General features: G+C 38.5%; 1 protein-coding gene across 1 annotated transcript in view; it reads left to right on the top strand.

The window, feature by feature from the left end:
• LOC127578203 (collagen alpha-2(V) chain-like) overlaps window positions 1-19,889 on the top strand; it is a 234,647-nt gene that overhangs the window by 121,739 nt on the left and 93,019 nt on the right. The window contains exons 5-16 of the mRNA XM_052029930.1: window positions 53-85; window positions 2,183-2,236; window positions 5,001-5,102; window positions 6,344-6,421; window positions 10,406-10,450; window positions 13,558-13,611; window positions 13,778-13,831; window positions 14,566-14,619; window positions 16,904-16,957; window positions 17,160-17,213; window positions 17,819-17,863; window positions 19,631-19,684. Of these exons, the coding sequence (XP_051885890.1) occupies window positions 53-85; window positions 2,183-2,236; window positions 5,001-5,102; window positions 6,344-6,421; window positions 10,406-10,450; window positions 13,558-13,611; window positions 13,778-13,831; window positions 14,566-14,619; window positions 16,904-16,957; window positions 17,160-17,213; window positions 17,819-17,863; window positions 19,631-19,684 (681 nt within the window). The remainder of the gene's footprint in view (window positions 1-52; window positions 86-2,182; window positions 2,237-5,000; window positions 5,103-6,343; window positions 6,422-10,405; window positions 10,451-13,557; window positions 13,612-13,777; window positions 13,832-14,565; window positions 14,620-16,903; window positions 16,958-17,159; window positions 17,214-17,818; window positions 17,864-19,630; window positions 19,685-19,889) is intronic.

The following is a 19,889-nucleotide window of genomic DNA, read 5'->3' as shown; positions in this document are numbered from 1 at the left end:
TGTCTGCTGTCAATTTGTTCAATTAATATCTACTTTTGTTCACTTTTACCAGGTGGTTGGAATAAGAGGACCACCAGGCCCAGCAGTAAGTGATATCTTTATAACTCAGTGTTATAATTATATATATATGAAAATTGATTTCCTTTCAGGAGTGAAATGAAATCACTAATGGGCTGTGATGATGTCACATTTTCCTCAACAAATGCAAACTTAATAGCAACATTCCGGTGCAACACTCCTTTAGAGAGTAGCTGGAGTTCACATTGTTCTGAAGGCAGTCTCAGATGAACCAGGTCTTATTAACACTGTTTGTTCTGCAGCAGTGCAATTTAAAGGGAGCTTCCGTGAGCAGGAGATGGAAGCATATTCATGATTGAGTTTGATTGTTATTGTTTGAGAAAGCTCTACAAATTTAGCTGGTTTAGACAAAAAAGAAATCACCAATAGACACATTCCGAAAGCTATAAAATAATGGAAATAGACTTTTGTACAACACTGAAGTAGTAATAATTTGCTTCATCATTTTTGTTGATTTGAAATTAGGTTACACACAGTTTGTGTGTAATTTGCAATAAAAATGTTTATATGTTTTGATAAACCTACTTTCAACTGTATTATTAAAGCACTGTCAACATCCTAAATTCATTAACGATTATTTAATTGTCAACAATTACATTCATTTGCACTGACCAATTGTGGTGGTTGATGGGAATTTTTTTCTGCTTATGATTAATACAAATGTATTGAGCATTTCACTCTTGAACAAATAGGAACACTGGTGCAATTTGTGCACAGTTTGGTGATTGCGTCTGCGCAAGATTTTATGCATGATCTTTGTACAATGCAAGAATTCCTACTTCTTTACTATAATCCAGACCTGGTTCTCTGACACAGAAGGGCAATGCTTCACCATTCTAAACACTCACTCTATTTCTTAAGAGACAAATTACATATCCTTGGATACCTGAGACTAGCAACATTTTCTACCCTTTGTTGCCACTGATCTACTAAAACACACAAAGATTTAGGTTCATGGAATCATAACAAATTATATTGATGGCTCGATGGTGATATCACTATGAGTGATTCAGGAACCTGGATTGGTGAGCTGAAGGCATGAGTTTTCTTGGAATTTAAACACAGTTAGTTAACTAATTCTGGAATTGAAAAGCTGGTATTTGTCACGAAGCTTGAAAGATTCATGACAGCTTACATCATGTATCTTGAAGCTTACAAGGATTTTTAATTGTAAAGAAACATCTTATTCACTGAAGTCCTTTCAGGAAGGAAATCTATTAATTTTACCTAATTTACATGTAACTCAAGATCTATGGCAATGCCTCTGAAACTGCCCTCTGAAAAATCCTAGCATGTGAGGTTGGCTTCTGAAAAGGCATTCAATTCAAGGCCAATAAGGGATGGGCAAAAAAAAATGTTGGGCTAAGCAGATCTCCCCAAGATCAATTTTTCCCTTAAAAGTAAATGACAGCGCAATGTGCCATACATCATTAAAACAGGTCTGAGGCTAGATGGAGTATTTTATGGTCAGTTCAACTGTAGTGCCTACTTGACTTCAACTCTGGCCACAAGCCTTCTGGACTTTATTAATTCATGCCTGACTCACTTAGAAATGACCGCTCTTTTGGAACATTCAAGTATTTCCATAGTTAAGTATTCAAAAATGCACAAAATTGATGCAGAGATTGTGAAATTATGGCAGGCTTCAAAAAGCTTGAATAATGAAGGAAAGTGGTGAAGGTCTGTGAAACAAAATAGTGTCCTTAGTGGAAAAGTGGGTGTAACTTTAATAGCTTCAGTTTTGGAGGATGTGGTCACATGGTTGAATGGTTGTATACTTAAATGACTTCTGTACCCTGCTTTGAAAAAAAAATTAAAAGGATGATAGTCATATTATGTTTAGAAGATCAGAGTGACTTTAGACCATAATTAACACCACTGGCACTTTCCTACTCCCACAACTGAGTATGGTTTAGACTAATTGATAAGTACGTTTGTACTGATTCGTTAACAATTCAATTAATCATTTCAGCAGATAACTACTAAGATGGTAGAAGATGAACGTAAAGAACCTTATCCTTGATGCTTCTTTATCCAGCAATTCACATGCATTAATCTTAACTTGGAATTTGCATTTCGCCAATAAAAACATTTATTTTTGCAGGGTCCACCGGGTTCACAAGGACCAAGGGGAGTGGAAGGCCCAAAGGGACCAACAGTGAGTAATTATTTACACATTTTGAAAACAGATTTCAGGCTTTGTTATGAAAAAGTCACATTTAGAGGCATTAGTACAGTTGATTTCATATCCGGCAAGATGTTGGGAAATTACATTATTTAATTACCCTTATATTGTGGCCATATTATGAGAAGAAGAGTTAAAAAGAAACACATTTAAGTTAATGCAGGGAGATTATTGATAAACAAATTAAACTTGGTTATCTGAATTGCATGAAACCATATTAAATTAAGTTAGAGAAAAAAACAGCGAAGGCAATGGAGTAAATCTGCCAAGATCTCCATGGATCTGTTGGTGGATGTGCCTGGAACTGGGCAGTTCCTGGGGTAGAAGATACTTTTGCAAATGGCAGGGCACCAGCTGTGGAACAGTTGCTCTGTTTGTTGATCTTTTCATGAGTCCAACACGACAGCGCAAACTTCCACAGGCATCCCAGCTCTCAGACTGGGAAATCCATCCCCCGAGCCCATGCCAGGTTAACCTGGCATTGGGACAACAGGCTCATCCAGATGAATAGGAGGTATCAGCCACTGGGAGTAAAATGAGAAATGGCTTTTATTTAAATTAATTATGTTAGTTTAAATGTTTTTAATTTCTTCCATATGTGTGCAGATAGCTTTATTCTTCTAACTTTTAATTAGTTCTGAATGGTTTTAATTTTTAAAACATTTTTAGAAGGTCCTGATTGATTTTGAATGTTTTTGACTGTCTTTGGCATTCATGTATGTTCAGTTTAAAAGGGCAGGTTTGACAGCCTGGGAGCCTAGGGATGCGGTTGCACCAGCTGTCAAACCATTCTGGAAGCTCAGCCAGTTTCTGCACTATCAATGTGTTGGGAGCCAGCCTTCCAGTGCAAGGGGAAACAACATGGCCCTGGTCACTGATGACCCTTGATCTTAGGCAGCGATCTGCCCCATTATTACACAGGTATGAAAGCTAACTGGAAAGTGGAAAACTGCCACTTTAAATAAGTCTGGTTTTTAAAAGTGAGGAAAGATTATGTCTGGAATCCTGTAAACCAAATAGTTCAGTGTAACTGATAAGATGCATTAGAAAAAATATCATGAAACTGAAAATATAGAGTAGTTAATATGGATTTTGAAAGTGAAGTTATATTTGAACAGTACTAAATTATTTCATTAAGTAAGAGAAGACAGGCATTTGTCATGCAGAAGACATAATGTATTTGAATTCTCAGAAGGACTTATGACCAAGTTCTGAACATGAGGAGTCAGAGGAACATATCAAACTATAAAGGAAGGTAGCTATGTAGCGAAAACAAAATGCATATTGACTAATCTCTGCTCTGACCCCAAAGAAGCCTTTTGTCCAGTTGGTTATGGGCCAGAAACACAAGTGTAAATGTTAAATGAGGTGCTGCCATTATATTCCCTAAAAATCAGAATCAGGTTTATAGTCACTGGCATATGTCATGAAATTTGTTGTTTTACAGCAGCAGTACAGTGCAAGACATAAAAATTACCGCAAGTCACAAAAATAAATAAATAAAGCAAAAAGAGGGATAATGAAGTAATGTTCATGGACCGTTCAAAAATCTGATGGCGGAAGGGAAGAAGCTGTCCTAAACTGTTGAGTGTGGGTTTTCAGGCTCCTGTACCTCCTCCCCGTTGGTAATAATGTGAAGAGGGCATGTCCCAGAAGGTGAGGCTCCTTAATGAATGATGCCACCTTCTTCAGGCACCACCTCTTGAAGATGTCCTCGATGGCAGGGAGGGTTGTGTCCGTGATGGAGCTGGCTGAGTCTACAATCCTCTGCATCCTCTTTCAATCCTGTGCACTGGAGCTTCCATATCAGGTGGTGATGCTCTCCACCGTACAGCTGTAGAAATTTGCAGGAGTCTTGCAAAAGTATCTATGTTTCCCTCAGCACCATCTCTTGTTCCACTTCTGTCTTGCAGTATCAGCACCATTGTCTACAAAGCCATTCCTTGGCTGACCCAATCAATATTCTTATGCCTAAGTTATATATTGGCCTTGTTGCCTTTAGTTCTATTGGTTTATGAATACTTGGAACTCATTATTTGTCACTCTAGTTTGAGCAAAGCATTAACTCCAAGTAGTACTCAGGATATTTTTTCACTATAAACATTAAACATTATCAGACTAGCATGCAAGACACCAAATGTAAAGAAGGTTAATGTACTGATGAAAGTCAAAAAAATTGCAGATGCTGAAAATCTGAAATTAAAATAGAAAATGCTGAAAACACTCAGCAGATCTGGCAACACTTGTGGAAAGAGACTCAAAGTAAATGTGTCAGGTCAAAGACCCGATATTTAATTTGACAAATGGTCTTTGACCTGAAATATTAACTCTCTTTCTCTTTCCGCAGTTGCTACCTGACCATGTTGATTGTTTCTAGCGCAATGTACTAATGAGTTGGTTCACTTTGTGTGACATACAAAAGTTTCCTTCCTAATGAGGTTTGTAATGCTTGGTGTTCTATTTGTAAGAAAGAGCTTTACTTCCTTAGAGACATAATTATTTAGCCAATGTAACCAATTGAAAGATAGGGGAAATGTTCTGCACAGAAATTTATTTTTATTTTACTTTATTCAATGTCTAATGTTAAGCAGAAAGAGTTGTATGAGTTGGCAATGTGCAATTGTGCTGCTTCACAGACATAAAGCTAATTTGTACAAGGTGATGCAAGGTAAGCTTGAAAATTAAATCAAAGCATTGTACCTTTACCTAAAACTTGAATTTAATCCTTGGTTTATAGGGTGTGCGTGGCCCACCTGGATCTGATGGTGTTCCTGGAATTCCTGGACAACCTGGTCCTCCTGGTCCACCTGGACATCCGACTCATCCTGGCTTTCAAAGTGTAAGTACTTCAAAGCCTGACATTTTCAGGAGATCCTCAGAGAAAGTAAAACAGCTCATTTAATCGTCACAACTTTGAACTTTAATTACTGGGCAATGGAAATAATCTTTGTCATCTTTCATAGTCTTTGATAATTTCAAATTTGTTTGATCTATTTGCAGCAAATTAGAATTGACAAGATTAGGCAACAGACAGCTTGGTCCCTTGATCCAACTTCAAACAATCCCCATTTCACTTCACCTTCTACAGTATCATCTGCACCATTGTCATATTAGGCTTACATAGTATTACAAGGAAATGCATTTAAAACATACAGGAGGTGTCAGCATATATACTTAAAGGTGTAAGTATTTTGTCATAACATTTAGCGATGTATGTTTGATTAGGAAACGTTAAAAGGAATCTTAATGATGCTGAATCTGCCAACCTGAAAAACCAGCTGAATTTCTAGTTTATGTACTATTCATGGACATAAAAGAGTTGTCCTTGTTTGATGCAGCAATGGTTCACTATATGTCATTCAATTTGAAATAATCCCCGTTATTTTAAACTATTTAAAAGGAACAATATTTACATGTTGCTGAATTTATTTTTTATAAACATTTACCTAATACTTTTTTTTGCATTTATATTTTCTTTTCAGGTTGTAATAGACAATCAATGACAAGTTTTAATTTTTAAAAGAAAACCAATAACAAAATTTTCCTTCCATTTTATTATTCATTCTACTATTCATGTAATACCTTGAGACACGGCTGCAACATTGTAAACCTGATTCTCTGGCCAACAGTTGCTACATGAGTGTTTGTGGTGTGCCCACAATGGTGAACATCTACAAGTTAGTAAGGACCAATGCAGAACAACACTTCTCACTCAGCGTACTATGGTGAATGTTAAAGCATCATGAGTACATCCTTTACTACTGAATTGATCATTGATGAAGATGATGATCATTGATCATCATCAATGTCTCCTTAAGCATTTCTGTTCACCTTGAATAAATATTTTAACTGTTAATTATTAGTTCTTCTACTGTAGGCAGCATAATGCCACCACAAAACAATCAAAAGTGGTATGCAGTATTTACTTCAAGTTGGAAATTCATACCTCAATGGGACTCCATCAGAGTTGGTTTATTCAGCCATTCTCCCGAGTACATATTACCATCCTCTGTTGCCCAGCTGCATTTTTTTTTGTTCACTTGCAGGATTAGAGTAACTGCTCTGCTTCTTCTTACACAGCAGCTCGCTTCTCAAATGGCTGGTGATAATGAAAAGTCAGGTTTACGTGGCCAAGTAGGAATGGTGCCGGGAGTTGCGGTAAGTCAGTTTTTAAGAGTCTCATGAAGTATGTTCAATGTGATTTGTTTATAGCAAAGAGTGCATTACAAAATCTGCTTTCAGAGAATGGATGACCTTCACTAAACCAGAAATAATACAATAACTTGTTACAATTTTAGAAATATCATAGCTTGTATGCATATATGGATGTAACAATATGTGCCTAATGTGGAGAACTATGCCTAAGCACAAAGGAACAATGTTTCAGATCCTTCATGAACATCATGATACCTATATTTCATATGTAAAATATAATCTGATCAGTATCTGTTGTTATTCTATAATAATACATGATTAGTTCAGGCCAAATATTCTGGGCAGTGGGAAATTATTTAAATGCTGGTAAGTGTATTTAGATGGAAGAATTGAGAAATTAAATAGTGAGGAGGAAAAACAATGAAGTAAATTTCTCAATCACATTCATCAATATGAACCACTTAAAAATTAACAAATTTTGTGAACAGATTTATAGGGGGAGAGATTAGATGTGCCCATTTCTTTAGACGTTACACAGGCCATTCAGTTCAAATCTCATGGCATTTAAATTCAGTTAATAAGCTGGAATTTAAAAAGAAAATCAAATTAGTAATGATGATGACCACAGATCATCAAATAAGGCCATCTGGCTTGCTAATGTGCTGTAAGGGAGGAATTCTGGAATCCTTCCCTGGTGTGATCTGTAGGCAGGCGAGTTTCTGACTCCTCATACTCAACAATGTGCAAGAGATGGGCAGGAATTTCTGATGGGAAGTGGACCAGACACAATCTCGACAAAGGAGTTTGCACCTTTGTACCTCATGACTGCCAGCAGCCTGTAGCACAAGAAGATTATGAGATCAATGAGTGACTTATATTCCAAGTTTTCATTCATGCCTTGCTAAATGTTTTGTTACATAAAATAAAGGACTCCTCCCTGAGTCAAACATCCACCAGTGTTGCTGAAATGGATCGCAGCCTACTTTTTATCTGTCACTGCATTATCTTCTCTATCTGTTGATGGAACAGTAGGTACTTTAGGTCCTTTTCAATATGAGTAAATAAACTGTGGGCAGTATAGTTTATTTACACATACACATATATCTGGCCAGTACCGAAGCCCACCTTTGTTTATTTAAGAGTTTGTGCAGAAACAAGATGTGAGTCCCTTGATGAGCTGCCTTCTTGGAAACGAGCATGACCTGGTCAATGGACAGGCTACATGCAAAGCACAGGAAACTGCCAAAGAGGGAAGAGGAGGACAGACAGAATTTCTCACAGCATATGAGGCCATGTCCTTTGGTTGTCTTTGATGAGAAAATCTCTTACATTGGCTTCAGTGAAGACCAGTGCTTGAAACAGACTCACTTGAACAAAGTGACAGTGATTGAAATCTGTCTAAAGCCAAAAAAGCAGCCTCAAAGCTAGGAGAGTGTTCTCTAACTTACAGACATCAGGCTTCTTCCATGCTACCAGGGATGATACAGTTGATAGCTCTCAGTTTGCAGTATACTGCTGTATGAATGAGGTCAAGGAGGCTGTCTGAACAGAGAAAAGCTGCTTTGTCTCGCCCCCTAATGGCAGAGACAAGAAGCCAGAATAGATATGAGGGTTTCCACAGATTGCAGACTTTCTCAGTCTGGAGGGTACCATGAAGATTGCTTTGTACAAGTTTTATGTGGACACTTCCTTTTTGCTGAAACTAAAGGGATTCAGTCCCTCCCCAATGTGCGGTCAGTGAGTGACAGCAGGCATTGTCTCATGTAGATGAATGCCTGTTCAAAGATTTTCTCTTTCTTTTCACTATCATCATCTTTCTTCTTCCTGCACGGAGTATGAAGGATCCAGTTCTCAGGTACCTGAAATGAAAATGGGACAATGGTACTTGAAAGTAACTGCCACTGTATGTGAGTTGTAAATTGTGCGTGTTGGATTTGACATCTATAGGGGTGAGGATGAGATAAACCTTAGTGATGATTACTGATCAATAGAAACTGGTGATTAATAGGTAATAGGCTTGTAATGAATTGAGCTGTGGATGAGGCCAGTGATGCAATTGGTAGGAGATGTCATTTGAAGCTAGGATTACTGACGTTAATAACTTCTGGAGTAATCATGAAACTTGTCCCTGCACATACACTCTTGGAATGATCTGTGTTTCAAGTCCTTTCCCTTTGTTTCCTGAGCATGTCTATGTGGCCCTCCAACCTACCATTTAAAGCACATCCATCCTTTCTCCCTGTTCCTCTGGGGCATGGTTTGCCTGCCCTCTCAACTGTTCAGCAACATGGATCCTACTTTGAAATGGCGTTTACTACCTGAAATGGCTCTTCCACTTTAAGATGTGCAAGATCTCCATAGAGTAATAGTCATAGACTCATACAACGTGGAAGCTAGCCCTTTGGCCCATCATTTTTGTGGTGGCTATCAAGTATCCAACCATGCTAATCCCATTTCCCAATACTTGGCCCATAGCCTTCAAATAATGCTGGCCACTCATGACTGCAGCTTCCTGCTGATTTATGAAAGCACGGGTAGCATTGGCTGAAGACAGTAATCATGTCATGCAGCCAGTAGCACAGATTTACTGAACTAATTCCAATGTAATAAACAGTCACATATTAGTTGCTACCACAAACCCTGTGCCCACATTATGGAATTAGTCAACTTCTCCATATGGTTAGCTGTGGACAGAAATAAGTCTGGACAAAAATGTTAATCTAAATGATTATAAAACAATGGCCCTTGCTGTGCAATGTGGCTTGATATGGTATAGAACAACCCTACAGTTTTAACACCTGAATACCTGCTGGAAAAGCATATTAAAGGGTTCTTGATTCATTGTTTAAGTGATTCTTTTTTCCTATTTATTGAGTGTCAAACTTCACTTTGGAAGTGGCAAACTGCATTATTTCTGTGCTATAGGGTCTTGTGAGCTCAGTGAAAGATTCTTGCATTCCCTGAGTGAAGCCATGCACAAGCTCTGTCACCAGGAAGTATATATTTTAAATATTATTTTTTAAGAGATCAGTAGCTATTTATTTTCCTTGTTTAGGGAAACTTGGGGAATTGCTGGTAGCAAGTCTCTGACCCCAGTATGATCTGACTCCCTAACAAAGACTGGAGATTTCACTAAATGTACAAAGGAGCCAAAATGTGCACTGTGGTTAATAATGAGAAAGAAATTTGTAGGCTGCAGGAAGATAATAATGGATTGAGCTGGTGGTCAAATGGAGTTCAATCCAAAGAAATGTGAGGTGATGTGTTTGGGGAGGGAAAAGAAGGTAAGACGATGTACAATGAATAGTGGGAGGATGTTGAACAGTGTAGAGGAGCACACGTCTTGTCGATTCCTGAATGTTGGAGAATGGGGAGATTTGGTTAAGAAGATATCTGAGATACTTGCCTTTATTGGTTGAATCAGAGAATATAAATATAGGAACTATACGAAACACAGCTAGCTTACCAAGTTCATTTTTGACCAACACACCATAGGGAAGATCTGATAGCACAATCCAGGATGCAAAGGACATTCCTAGGGAAGTAGAATATTTATTATGGAGGAGGAATGGTTACATTGAATGTATGTTCTGAGCAACGAAGGAGGTTGTGAAATTTATTTAAGCTGATTAATATTATGGGAAGCCTAGATAAGAGGGACAGGAAAGATCTCTTTCCCTCAGCAGAGAGGCAATATAGATTTTGGGTTTTTGGCAAAGTGTTAGAGGACAGTTGAGGAAAATTGTTCTTACCCAAGAGGTTGTGGGTTTTCGCTGCCTTGTATGGAAAGATAATGAAGGCAGAAACGCTGAACAGATTTAAAAAGCTGTCTGAGCATGAGATGCCATGACCATAACCAGGCTGATTTGAGATGAACCCCAAATGAGGAATGGTACAAAAGGATATTGCACCCGATAAATGTCAAAGCACAATCATCCTCATTTTACTGGTTTTAGCATTGTTTACAGTTTCTGTTTAATTCTTCAGGGTGAAATTGGACCAAGAGGACCTCCAGGAGTCACGGGACCCCCAGTAAGCACTTTTGATTCATTATTCCAATTAGCGATGGAGCAATGCCCTTTTGTTCTTGCGTAGGTGTCGTGAATTCACCAACACAAATGGGAGTTTAAACATTTGAAAATATTGCAATTGCCTAGACATTGAATAGTGAGAAAAAGTATTTTTATGTGCAATTAAAATGACCTTTACAGTCACCCGGGTTCAATTCCTGCCACTGTATGTAAGGAATTTGTATGTTCTCCCCGTGTCTGTGTGGGTTTCCTCCGGGTGCTCCGGTTTCCTCCCACATTCCAAAGACGTACAGGTTAGGTAGTTGTGGGCGTGCTACGTTGGTGCCGGATGTGTGATGATACTTGTGGGCTGCCCCCAGAACACTGTACGCAAAAGATGCATTTCACTGTGTGTTTCGATGTACATGTGACTAATAAAGATACCTTATCTTATCACCTCAGCAGCATGTAGGCAGGGTTTGTAAAGGTCAATCGATCCAACTTGTTTCACTGAAAATCCTTACAGAAATCAGTCTGAGTGTCCATCATCCTGTTTTCCCTTCCCGATGTAACATACTTTTAACAGTAATTTGGTCTTCAATCCATACCTGAAGGAATTCAATATTATACAAAACAATATTTGAATTCAAAGAATAATTACTCAGGTTAAGTTCAGCGTTTACACTTCATTTTGTCCTGTTTGTTTTCTGTCAATAAGTGTCCCATAATTTCTGATTTCATTTTTTGATGAGAACAGTTCTAGATTCTTTCAGAATTTTTCACCAGGATATCTGTGTAAACCCTTGGACATGATTATTTTGCATCTCTTTGTATTCCTCCCCAGTATACTGGCATATTTTGAGGGGATGGGTGATGAATTTCTGCAGGCCTTTTGCTGCCCTTCACCATCACAAAAGGTTGCAGCATTGAAGGAGGCCATTTGGCTTGTTGAGTCTATTCTATCTCCATCGTAGAGCAATCAGGCTGGTCCCACCCCTATCCTTTCAGATACTTATTCAGCCTCCACTCCTACCCCCAACAGTACAGTCCAGGCTCTAATAACTCACTGTGTGTATAAGAAAAGGCCCTCACATCACTTTGGTTCTTTTGCCAGTCACCTACATTCTATATCCCCTCTTTCTTGACTCTCTGCTAGTGGGAACGATTCCCCTCTATCCACATCTTTCATGATTTTAAGTACCTTTGTCATTCCCCCTTGCAACCTCTTTTATTCGAAGGAGAAACCCCCCAGCTTTTCCGGTCTATTTACATAATTAACATCCCTCACTCCTGGAATTGTTTCCATAAATCTCTTACTAAGCATTTACATCTATCCTAACATGTGGCACCCAGACCTGGACACAGTGTTCCATTTGTGGTTGAATGAGTATTTTATAAACTTCATTGGATTACAGATTCATACAGCACAGAAACAGGCCCTTCTTCCCACCGATTTCATGTGGCCTGTCAAGCATGCCATCTAGACAGATCATTCCACACATAAGTACATTGAGGTAGTACAAAAGAAAATATAAATAAAAATGCAGAACACAGTGTTACAGTTGCAGAGAAAGTGCTGAGACACAGAAAAAGCAGCAACTCTGAACAACACAGTCCGTGCTATTTTGCAGGTGATTCAGCTTGGCTTTACTGCTGGTTGTATCAGGAGATTAGGGTGGAGAATGCTAATGAGATGCCAAATGATCAGAAAAATGAAGAGTTTTGTATGTTCATTAAGAAAGGCAGCTTCTGCTGGTTGCTGATTTGTTAACAGTCCAACGGAAACATGGAGGAGACCTCGAGGCAGCATTCGATCAAGTATGGCATCAAGGAGCCTTGGGTAAACTGGAGTCAATGGGAATCAGGGAGAAAACCCTCCACTGGTTCAAATCATACCTGGCACAGAGGAAGATGGTTGTGGTGGTTGGAGGTCAATCATCTCCGCAACAGGACATCTCTGCAGGAGTTCCTCAGGGTAGTGTCCTAGGCCCAACCATTTTCAGTTGCTTCATCAATGACCTTTCCTCAATCATAAGGTCAGAAGTAGGGATGTTCGCTGATGATTGCACATTCAGCATCATTTGTGGCAACTCAGATAATGAAGCAGTCCACATCCAAATGCAGCAAAACCATATCCAGGCCTGGGCTGATAGGTGGCAAGTACATTCACGCCACACTAGTGCCAGGCAATGACAATGTCCAACAAGAGAAAATCCAGCTATCAATGGAGGTTACCATTCAACAGAAACTGAACTGGAATAGCCATATAAACAATATGGCTACAAGAGCAGATCAGAGGCTGGGAATCCTGCGGCAAGTAACTCGCCTTCTAACTCCTGTCCATGATCTAGAGGGCTCAAGTCAAGAGTGAGATGGAATACTCTCCACTTGCTTGGATGAGTGCATCTTCAACACCACTCAAGAAGATCAACAGCATACAGGACATAGTAGCTTGGTTGCTAGGCACCCCATCCTCAACCATTCACTCACTCCACCACAGACGCACCTTCTAAACCAGCTGGAAGGAACAAGGGCAGCAAAAGCCTGGGAACACCATCGCCTGGAAGTTGCTCTCTAAGCAACGTACCATCCTGACTTGGAAATATATCACCGTTCCTTCACCGTTGCTAGGTCAAAATCAGGGAGCTCTCTCGCTAACAGCATTGTGGGTATCTCGCAAGGACTGCAGCGGTTCAAGAAGGCAGCTGACTACTGCTTTCTCAAGGGCAACTAGGAATGGGCAATTAAATTCTGGCTCAGCCTGCGAAGCCCATATCCTTTGAATTAATATTAAAAGGAAAGCCAGAGGTTTGCTGCTTCCATAGAGCACGTGAATGACCTAATGTAGGCAAACTGTTTCACATGGTTACTAACTATTCATAAATAAAGAAGGGTTCAGAAAAGTGACTGAAAAATAGGATTTGAGGAAGAGACTTCAGCTGAGATGCTACCACTGGAAGAGATGCAGCAATCTCCTCCGGAACTGCAAATTTCATGTTCTATGGTACAGTCTCAGAACCCCATTCCCTTATGTTGCGCATCTGTTTTAAAACAACTGTTTTCAGTAATCCCACAAAGGTGCCAATTTTCCCTTTTAATCTGATATCTTTTTCTCCCCTGTCCAATTAGGGCCCAAAAGGTCAGCCTGGTCCTCCAGGAGAGCCTGGTGACTTGGGACCGATGGTAAGTCTTTTAACAGTATTATTATGCACCATAAGGCCATTGATGCCACTGACATGATGACAAGTAATTAAGATTATATTATTCTGAGTACTTCAGATTCTTTATTAAGTGCACCCAGCTATCTTACTGTGCAATGGATAACGCTTTCCCCTTCTATTAAATGCAGGGTGGAGCTGGAAACCGTGGCCCTGAGGGGCCACTTGGAAAACCTGGTGAAGATGTGAGTACATATGTATTATTTTTTAAATGCATTCTTTTAATTCCTTCGGCTAAACCAATGAGCAATGTTTACTGTTAACTGCTGACTTGGGAGGAAGTTGGACAGCTTTGCTCCAACTTGCAAACCTTGGACACAGTGAGCAATTCATCCTTTTCTATGAATCTATGAGAAAGCCTGAAAAAGCTAAAAGCATAAAATAAACAATTCAAAAAAAACACAAAGCATTAACATTTAAGTTTTTGAGAGCCAGTAGTAAACAACAGCAAGGGTTTGTGATGCTTTAAGTCACCCTACACACTGGACATGTCCTTCCCACTGTGAATTTTATTTCTGAGGTAGCTTGAATCAAGTTTGCTAGTAATAGGAAAGAAAGCACATGGAGGGGTGAATTTCCACAGTGACTCTTTGAATTGTCCAACTTACTCGGTTGGAGTAAGTTGACTTCTGGGGAAAATGGAGTGAATGTAGTCTATTGTGTTTTCCTGGGTTTCTGCAACTTTTGCTCTCAAGAGGTAGGGAATAATTGTAAGTTCCACTTAAACCCCCAACCCGACCACACCTGAAAATTTACTTTCATTCTGCATATGAGGAATCAGGTGGAGATTAGACAGGAGTGACAGATGGCCTTAAACACAGATTATATTATTGAGCAAATAAAATCAGTGAAGTCAACCCAATCCTCAACTCCCAACAATGTTTTTCATCTTTGGATTGAATTTCTTCTCTTTCCATAGGGTGATACTGGAAAACCAGGACGAAGTGGTGAGCAGGGATTCCTAGGACAACAGGTAATGTGTCATATCACTTAACTTGATTTTAAAAAATGACAGAATTTACTGACATCTGATGACTATGACATAATCTGATTTAAACGATTAGTTATTTATTACTGTAAGGTGGCAAAATTAGCATTGAATTTAAAGGATAGTATTTCTTTCTTTGTAAAAGTAAGATCTCATAAAGAACAAGAAAATGGATTTTTAAGAGACATAATCAACAGAGTTCACTGAAATGGTTAAAATAGTCTTAAACATGCCAGTAATATCATTTGGCATGCAAAAATTTATTTCAGTATTGCTAAGGTATCATAATAAAGCTTCTTCTTCAATCTAGATTCACATATCATGGCTAGCAAAGTTAGAGTCCGGGGACATTGTTACAACCTGCCTCGGTGTGAAGGGCTGATAAGGCTGAAAAAATAATTAGGAAATGACTCATAATTCAACAGATGTTGGCTGATAAGGGTCTACTGCTGGCTAACTATTAAGATGCATAGGATATCAATTGTAAATTAGGGGAGACAGCTTGTTAAAATAATCAGGCAAGATAACAATCTAAGTTTACAATCTTTTTTGCGAGAGTGTTTTGAGCCGAGCATCACATCCTTTATCATTTCATTTCCTCCCAAGCAAAGCAGGTCAGCGTGAAGGTTACCTTTTACTGCACCCCAGTCACCCAAGATAATGGGTTGTGGTGGAAACTTATTTCATGCCAGTGGATGTGGGCAAAGTTGTGCCACCACTGATCCTTGTGCCAGCTTCTACCCTTCTAAAAGATGACCCTTTCTTTCCTTAAGCCAGCTCACTATCTGTTCTCTGACCCATGCTCTGGGTTTGTGCATTAACCCATAATGTGGCACCTCACTGAAGGCGTTTTAGAAACCTAGATAACTAGCACCGATTGCCTTAGCCTGGTCAGCCACCGCGTTACCTCAGGAACATAGGACAAGAAAGCCTTTAGAAATCCATGGCAATTGTTTATTGTTAGGGAAAATCTTGCTGTCTGGATTTGCTGGTTCTGATCAGAACCAACAGCTTTCAGCTATTTCAATCCCAGTAACTCTTGGAGTTCCATGCATGTGTGGCTGAACACGGTGCATCTGTCACTGCACTCTGTGCTGGATTCCACATGAGATCCAGCTCCACCTTGTCAGTTCCATAGCCTCTAGTTCCATACCAGGTTAGATCCCATGTGGAAACTATTCTCTTGAATGGCTTGGAGATTAAAAGGAAAGAAGGAAGTTAGATACTTATTTTAATACTCTTTTTAATGTTTTAAATTGTTTCTTTGTGTTTTAATGTGTTTTCATTGTTTTGTTGTTTTTAATAATTTTTTAAAAATTATTTGCATCCATTGTAATTGTGTTTAAATGTTTCTCGATACTGGAAACATTTAAATACTTTTAAATTCCAAACTGGTTTTGAGAGAAAGTGAGGTTCTACCCTTCCCTTGCCTCCTGTCAAAAGCTGTCAGATCTTTCTGGGGGCCTGGTGTCGGATCTACTTGTCACCAGGCATCGCTGGACCTCACTGCCCATCTACCAAGTGGAGAAGGTCAACATGATCGGACACTCCAGGTAAATGCAGGTAGTCAAAAGTCACCAGTAGCAAGATTGGACATTGGGCTCAATCCAGCAAGATCTGACTCGCTTAATTTCTCGTACTACAGCCAATTTTTGGACAAGTACCACCACCCAGCTGAGCCAACTTATAACTTCTTTGAAAGAATAATTATATTACTTCAAGATTTGTTCACATTGATTGCAATGTCTTCTTAGTAATCTTTTGAACAATTAGACGTACCTTATTCAGGGTTAATATTTCTTTGGCCAGATAATTAAATCCATTTCTGGTTGGCTAAATCAATAATAGGAGATTTGATATAAAAACAGAAAATACTCAGCAGGTCAAGCAGCATCTGTGAATGGAGAAACAGAATTATCTTTGAGGCGAGTATAAAAAATCCTTCATGACCCTGTACATTATTTATTCTTCAATCAACAGTGCTAAGGTTATTAGTTCATTTGTCTCATCACTGCTAATGAGGCTTTGTTCTGTATAAATTAGCGGCAAATTTCCCAATTTTACAACAGGGACTGTACAAAATTAAATCACTGCGAAACATCTTGTGGATGAAAATGTCAAAATAAACACAAGCTCTTTCCTTGTCAAGGGACAGATGAGTCCAGGTCATATTATCGTCACTGTCATTTCTCTTTCTTGACCATTCAAGATAAGCAAAGGTGATTGAAAGTGAGCACTCCAGTATGTTAAATTATTGTTTTGCTTTCAGGGTTCTCGAGGTTTCCCAGGTGCCCCTGGTCTGCCTGGTATCAAGGGTTTGAGGGTAAGTAAGCATAAAACAAACTCTATTTCAGTCAGATTCTGTTGAATCATGTATTGTCATGCCCAATAGGTTAGTTTGTGCGCCCATTATGTGAGGAATTGTTTTTGCTTCATTAACATTTATTCAAACTACCGAGTTAGTGATAAACAATTATTTAATGGAAAGTCTTTCACTGATTCTTTTTTTTAACTACTTCTCACAGGGACACCTTGGCCTTGAAGGACGAAAAGGTGAAATTGGAGCTCCTGGCCAGAAGGTGACAATATAATAATAAAATGATGTGCAACCTGTCTGTACCACAGTGTTATAATGTGGTAGATGTATGAATGTATGGCCAAAAGATTTGCCTAGAATTCCTTTCCCAAGAACTTTAGCATTTATTAATGAATGTATTAGGTTATTAGGGAGGAATTTCAGACAAAACTATTAAGCATTTATGGATGAATATCTGAGGGCAGTGTCCTTAAAGTCATACTTATTGAACTTTGAGTAAAGTTCTGCAGTACAAATTTGCAACTATTAAGCACCAAAGAAGAATAACAAAACTTTGTCTTCTGCTAGTAACCTAGTACCTTAACTCCACTTATGCCAACTTGTGCCAAACAGTAACTCAGCAGCTGGCTATTCATTACTGCAGCAAACAGTGACACCCATCAGGAAGTGCCACTATTTTCGTTTTGTAATCAAAAAATAATTAATGGAGATGTGTTTGGTTCTAGTTTTACTTTCAAATACTGCATTTTCCATACAATTGCCTTATCTTAATTCATGGAAAACTAGATCTTGGTTGTATTTACATCAATAGCTGTTTAACAGATGATGGCATTGTTGTGTGATCCTGTTTTTATACACCTGCTGTAGGGCGATCATGGTTCTGTTGGTTCAATGGGGGCTCCAGGTTCTCTGGTAAGTGGTCTGCTGGGAATCGGGTTTGTTTATTATTTTCTTAAAAGGGCAGAATTTATATGTATTTTTGATCCCTTATTTTGAATTGCTAAACAGGTCAGATGGATAAGTGCAAAAAACCATAGTATTGATAAGATTAAAGGCCTATCAAAGCAAAATCATCATATTAAACCAACACACATTTTATAAAGATAAGGACTGAGCTAAATGGGTTGAACAGAAGTATTGTTACCTGATATCATAAATCAACAATGGTACATTTATAAGATGTAAAATTAACAATGATGCAGAATGAATCAATCCAATTAAAAATGAAATGGTTTTTGGAGCACAGGATACAAGGAATGAAAAGAGATTGTGAAAAAATAACGCTTAAAGAAAATGGTATGAAAATAATGCAACATAAAATGGAAATAATAAAAGAGATTAAAAGGGTTAACAAAATCAAGCAGGTGTTAGGAGGAAGGGATCTCCAAAGATACATTTTAAAATGATTCTATATTCTACCTATTTATCAGAGGATGTTGAGCTTGACGAAATGGAATTTGATGGGGATAGGTATTAATAATTCACATCATTATTTATGAAAGGGGGAAGTAAATCCAGAACAGATTAAAAGGAGGAATATTCTAACAACTAAAAACTAATAATGAAGCTATATCACTAAAGGAAGACTAAGTGCTGGCATCTGATGGGGTAAATCAAGGAATTTGAGGGATATGGGTTTCCATGGATTTTGCTGAAGGAACATATTTGAAAATTATTCGAGTCTTGGGTCAACACAACAATTAGTAAATCTCTAAGTACTTAAAGAACACATTTAGATACAACAATTTATTTAGCTCATTTCACTAATCTTCTTAATAACTTATTGCTTTTCTGCCTGAAATTAAATAGCAGAATATTCCAATTTATTTAAAATAATGTTTAAATGTTCATTATTGTGAGGATGTAGCATCTTCAAGTATATTAGCAATCATCTTTATAACAGCTGTACATTGTAAGTGTGAATTTGGGTTGATGTACTTATTGGCAGGCAGCAGTTTCTGAAGCTTTATAGCATCTAACAACAACTTGAGGGGAAACCTTATCCCAGATGTGATAACAAAAGGATTTTTATGAACTATCTGAAGTGGACTTCCACTGCTAAATCAATTTGTGCTGAGTCCAAATGGGCTCACAGAAAAATGAGTGTTTATTTTAATAGAATGGGTGGACAAAACAGCTAATGAATATGGTAAGCAGTAATTTCCTTGGGAATTCTAAATATCCTCTAACAGTAGAAACAGTGTAAGGAGGAACATGGACAACTCTTCAGGATTCTTGCAGATTTTCTATCGTACGCCACTGGGAATTTGACTCTATATAGCTGATGCCACCTGAAATGCATATAAACAGCTGTGAAGCTGGAAATCCTGCTGCCACTATTGAAGACAAGTAATGAAATGTGCTCTCACTAAAAGTCAAATGTCAGAAGGAAGGCAGCCAGAATCAGGTTGTCCAATGGTGCCACTGGTGTTGCCTTTTTATCTCATTGGGGAAGAAGCTCTCTAACATGGCTGTAGTATAATAGGGGATCCAATGTGTTTGCCATCTGTATTTGATAGGGTCAAGTTTTGAATGAGCCAGCCCCAACTGAAATTTCTGAGCTGAGTAAAACAAAAGTTATATATATGCTATTATATTTTTGCAAGCCTTGGTTATTTTGTTGATAAATAGATATTTAATTGCATTCACGGGCAATATTTGTAACGCCTCTTTTTACAGGGCCCACGGGGTCTTCCGGGTGAAAGAGGGCGACCAGGTCCTCAAGGATCTCCAGTGAGTACAATATTGAGTCAATTCCTTTACTTGCTCTAATCACTGAAACTTGCTTTTGTCCTATCATTTGTTGATTTAAATTTATTGAAAGACTAGATTCCTACTTTGTCCCTGGGCAATTTATGCCTCAACATATTTCACTGATGAAACAGGTCAATAATTGTGAAGAGTAGGATCCTGGAAGAGAGTGGGAGAAGGACCTGGG

This window comes from Pristis pectinata, chromosome 1 (genome assembly GCF_009764475.1).
Source record: "Pristis pectinata isolate sPriPec2 chromosome 1, sPriPec2.1.pri, whole genome shotgun sequence".
NCBI classification, from domain to species: domain Eukaryota; kingdom Metazoa; phylum Chordata; class Chondrichthyes; order Rhinopristiformes; family Pristidae; genus Pristis; species Pristis pectinata.
This window is presented reverse-complemented; position numbering and strand designations above follow the sequence as displayed.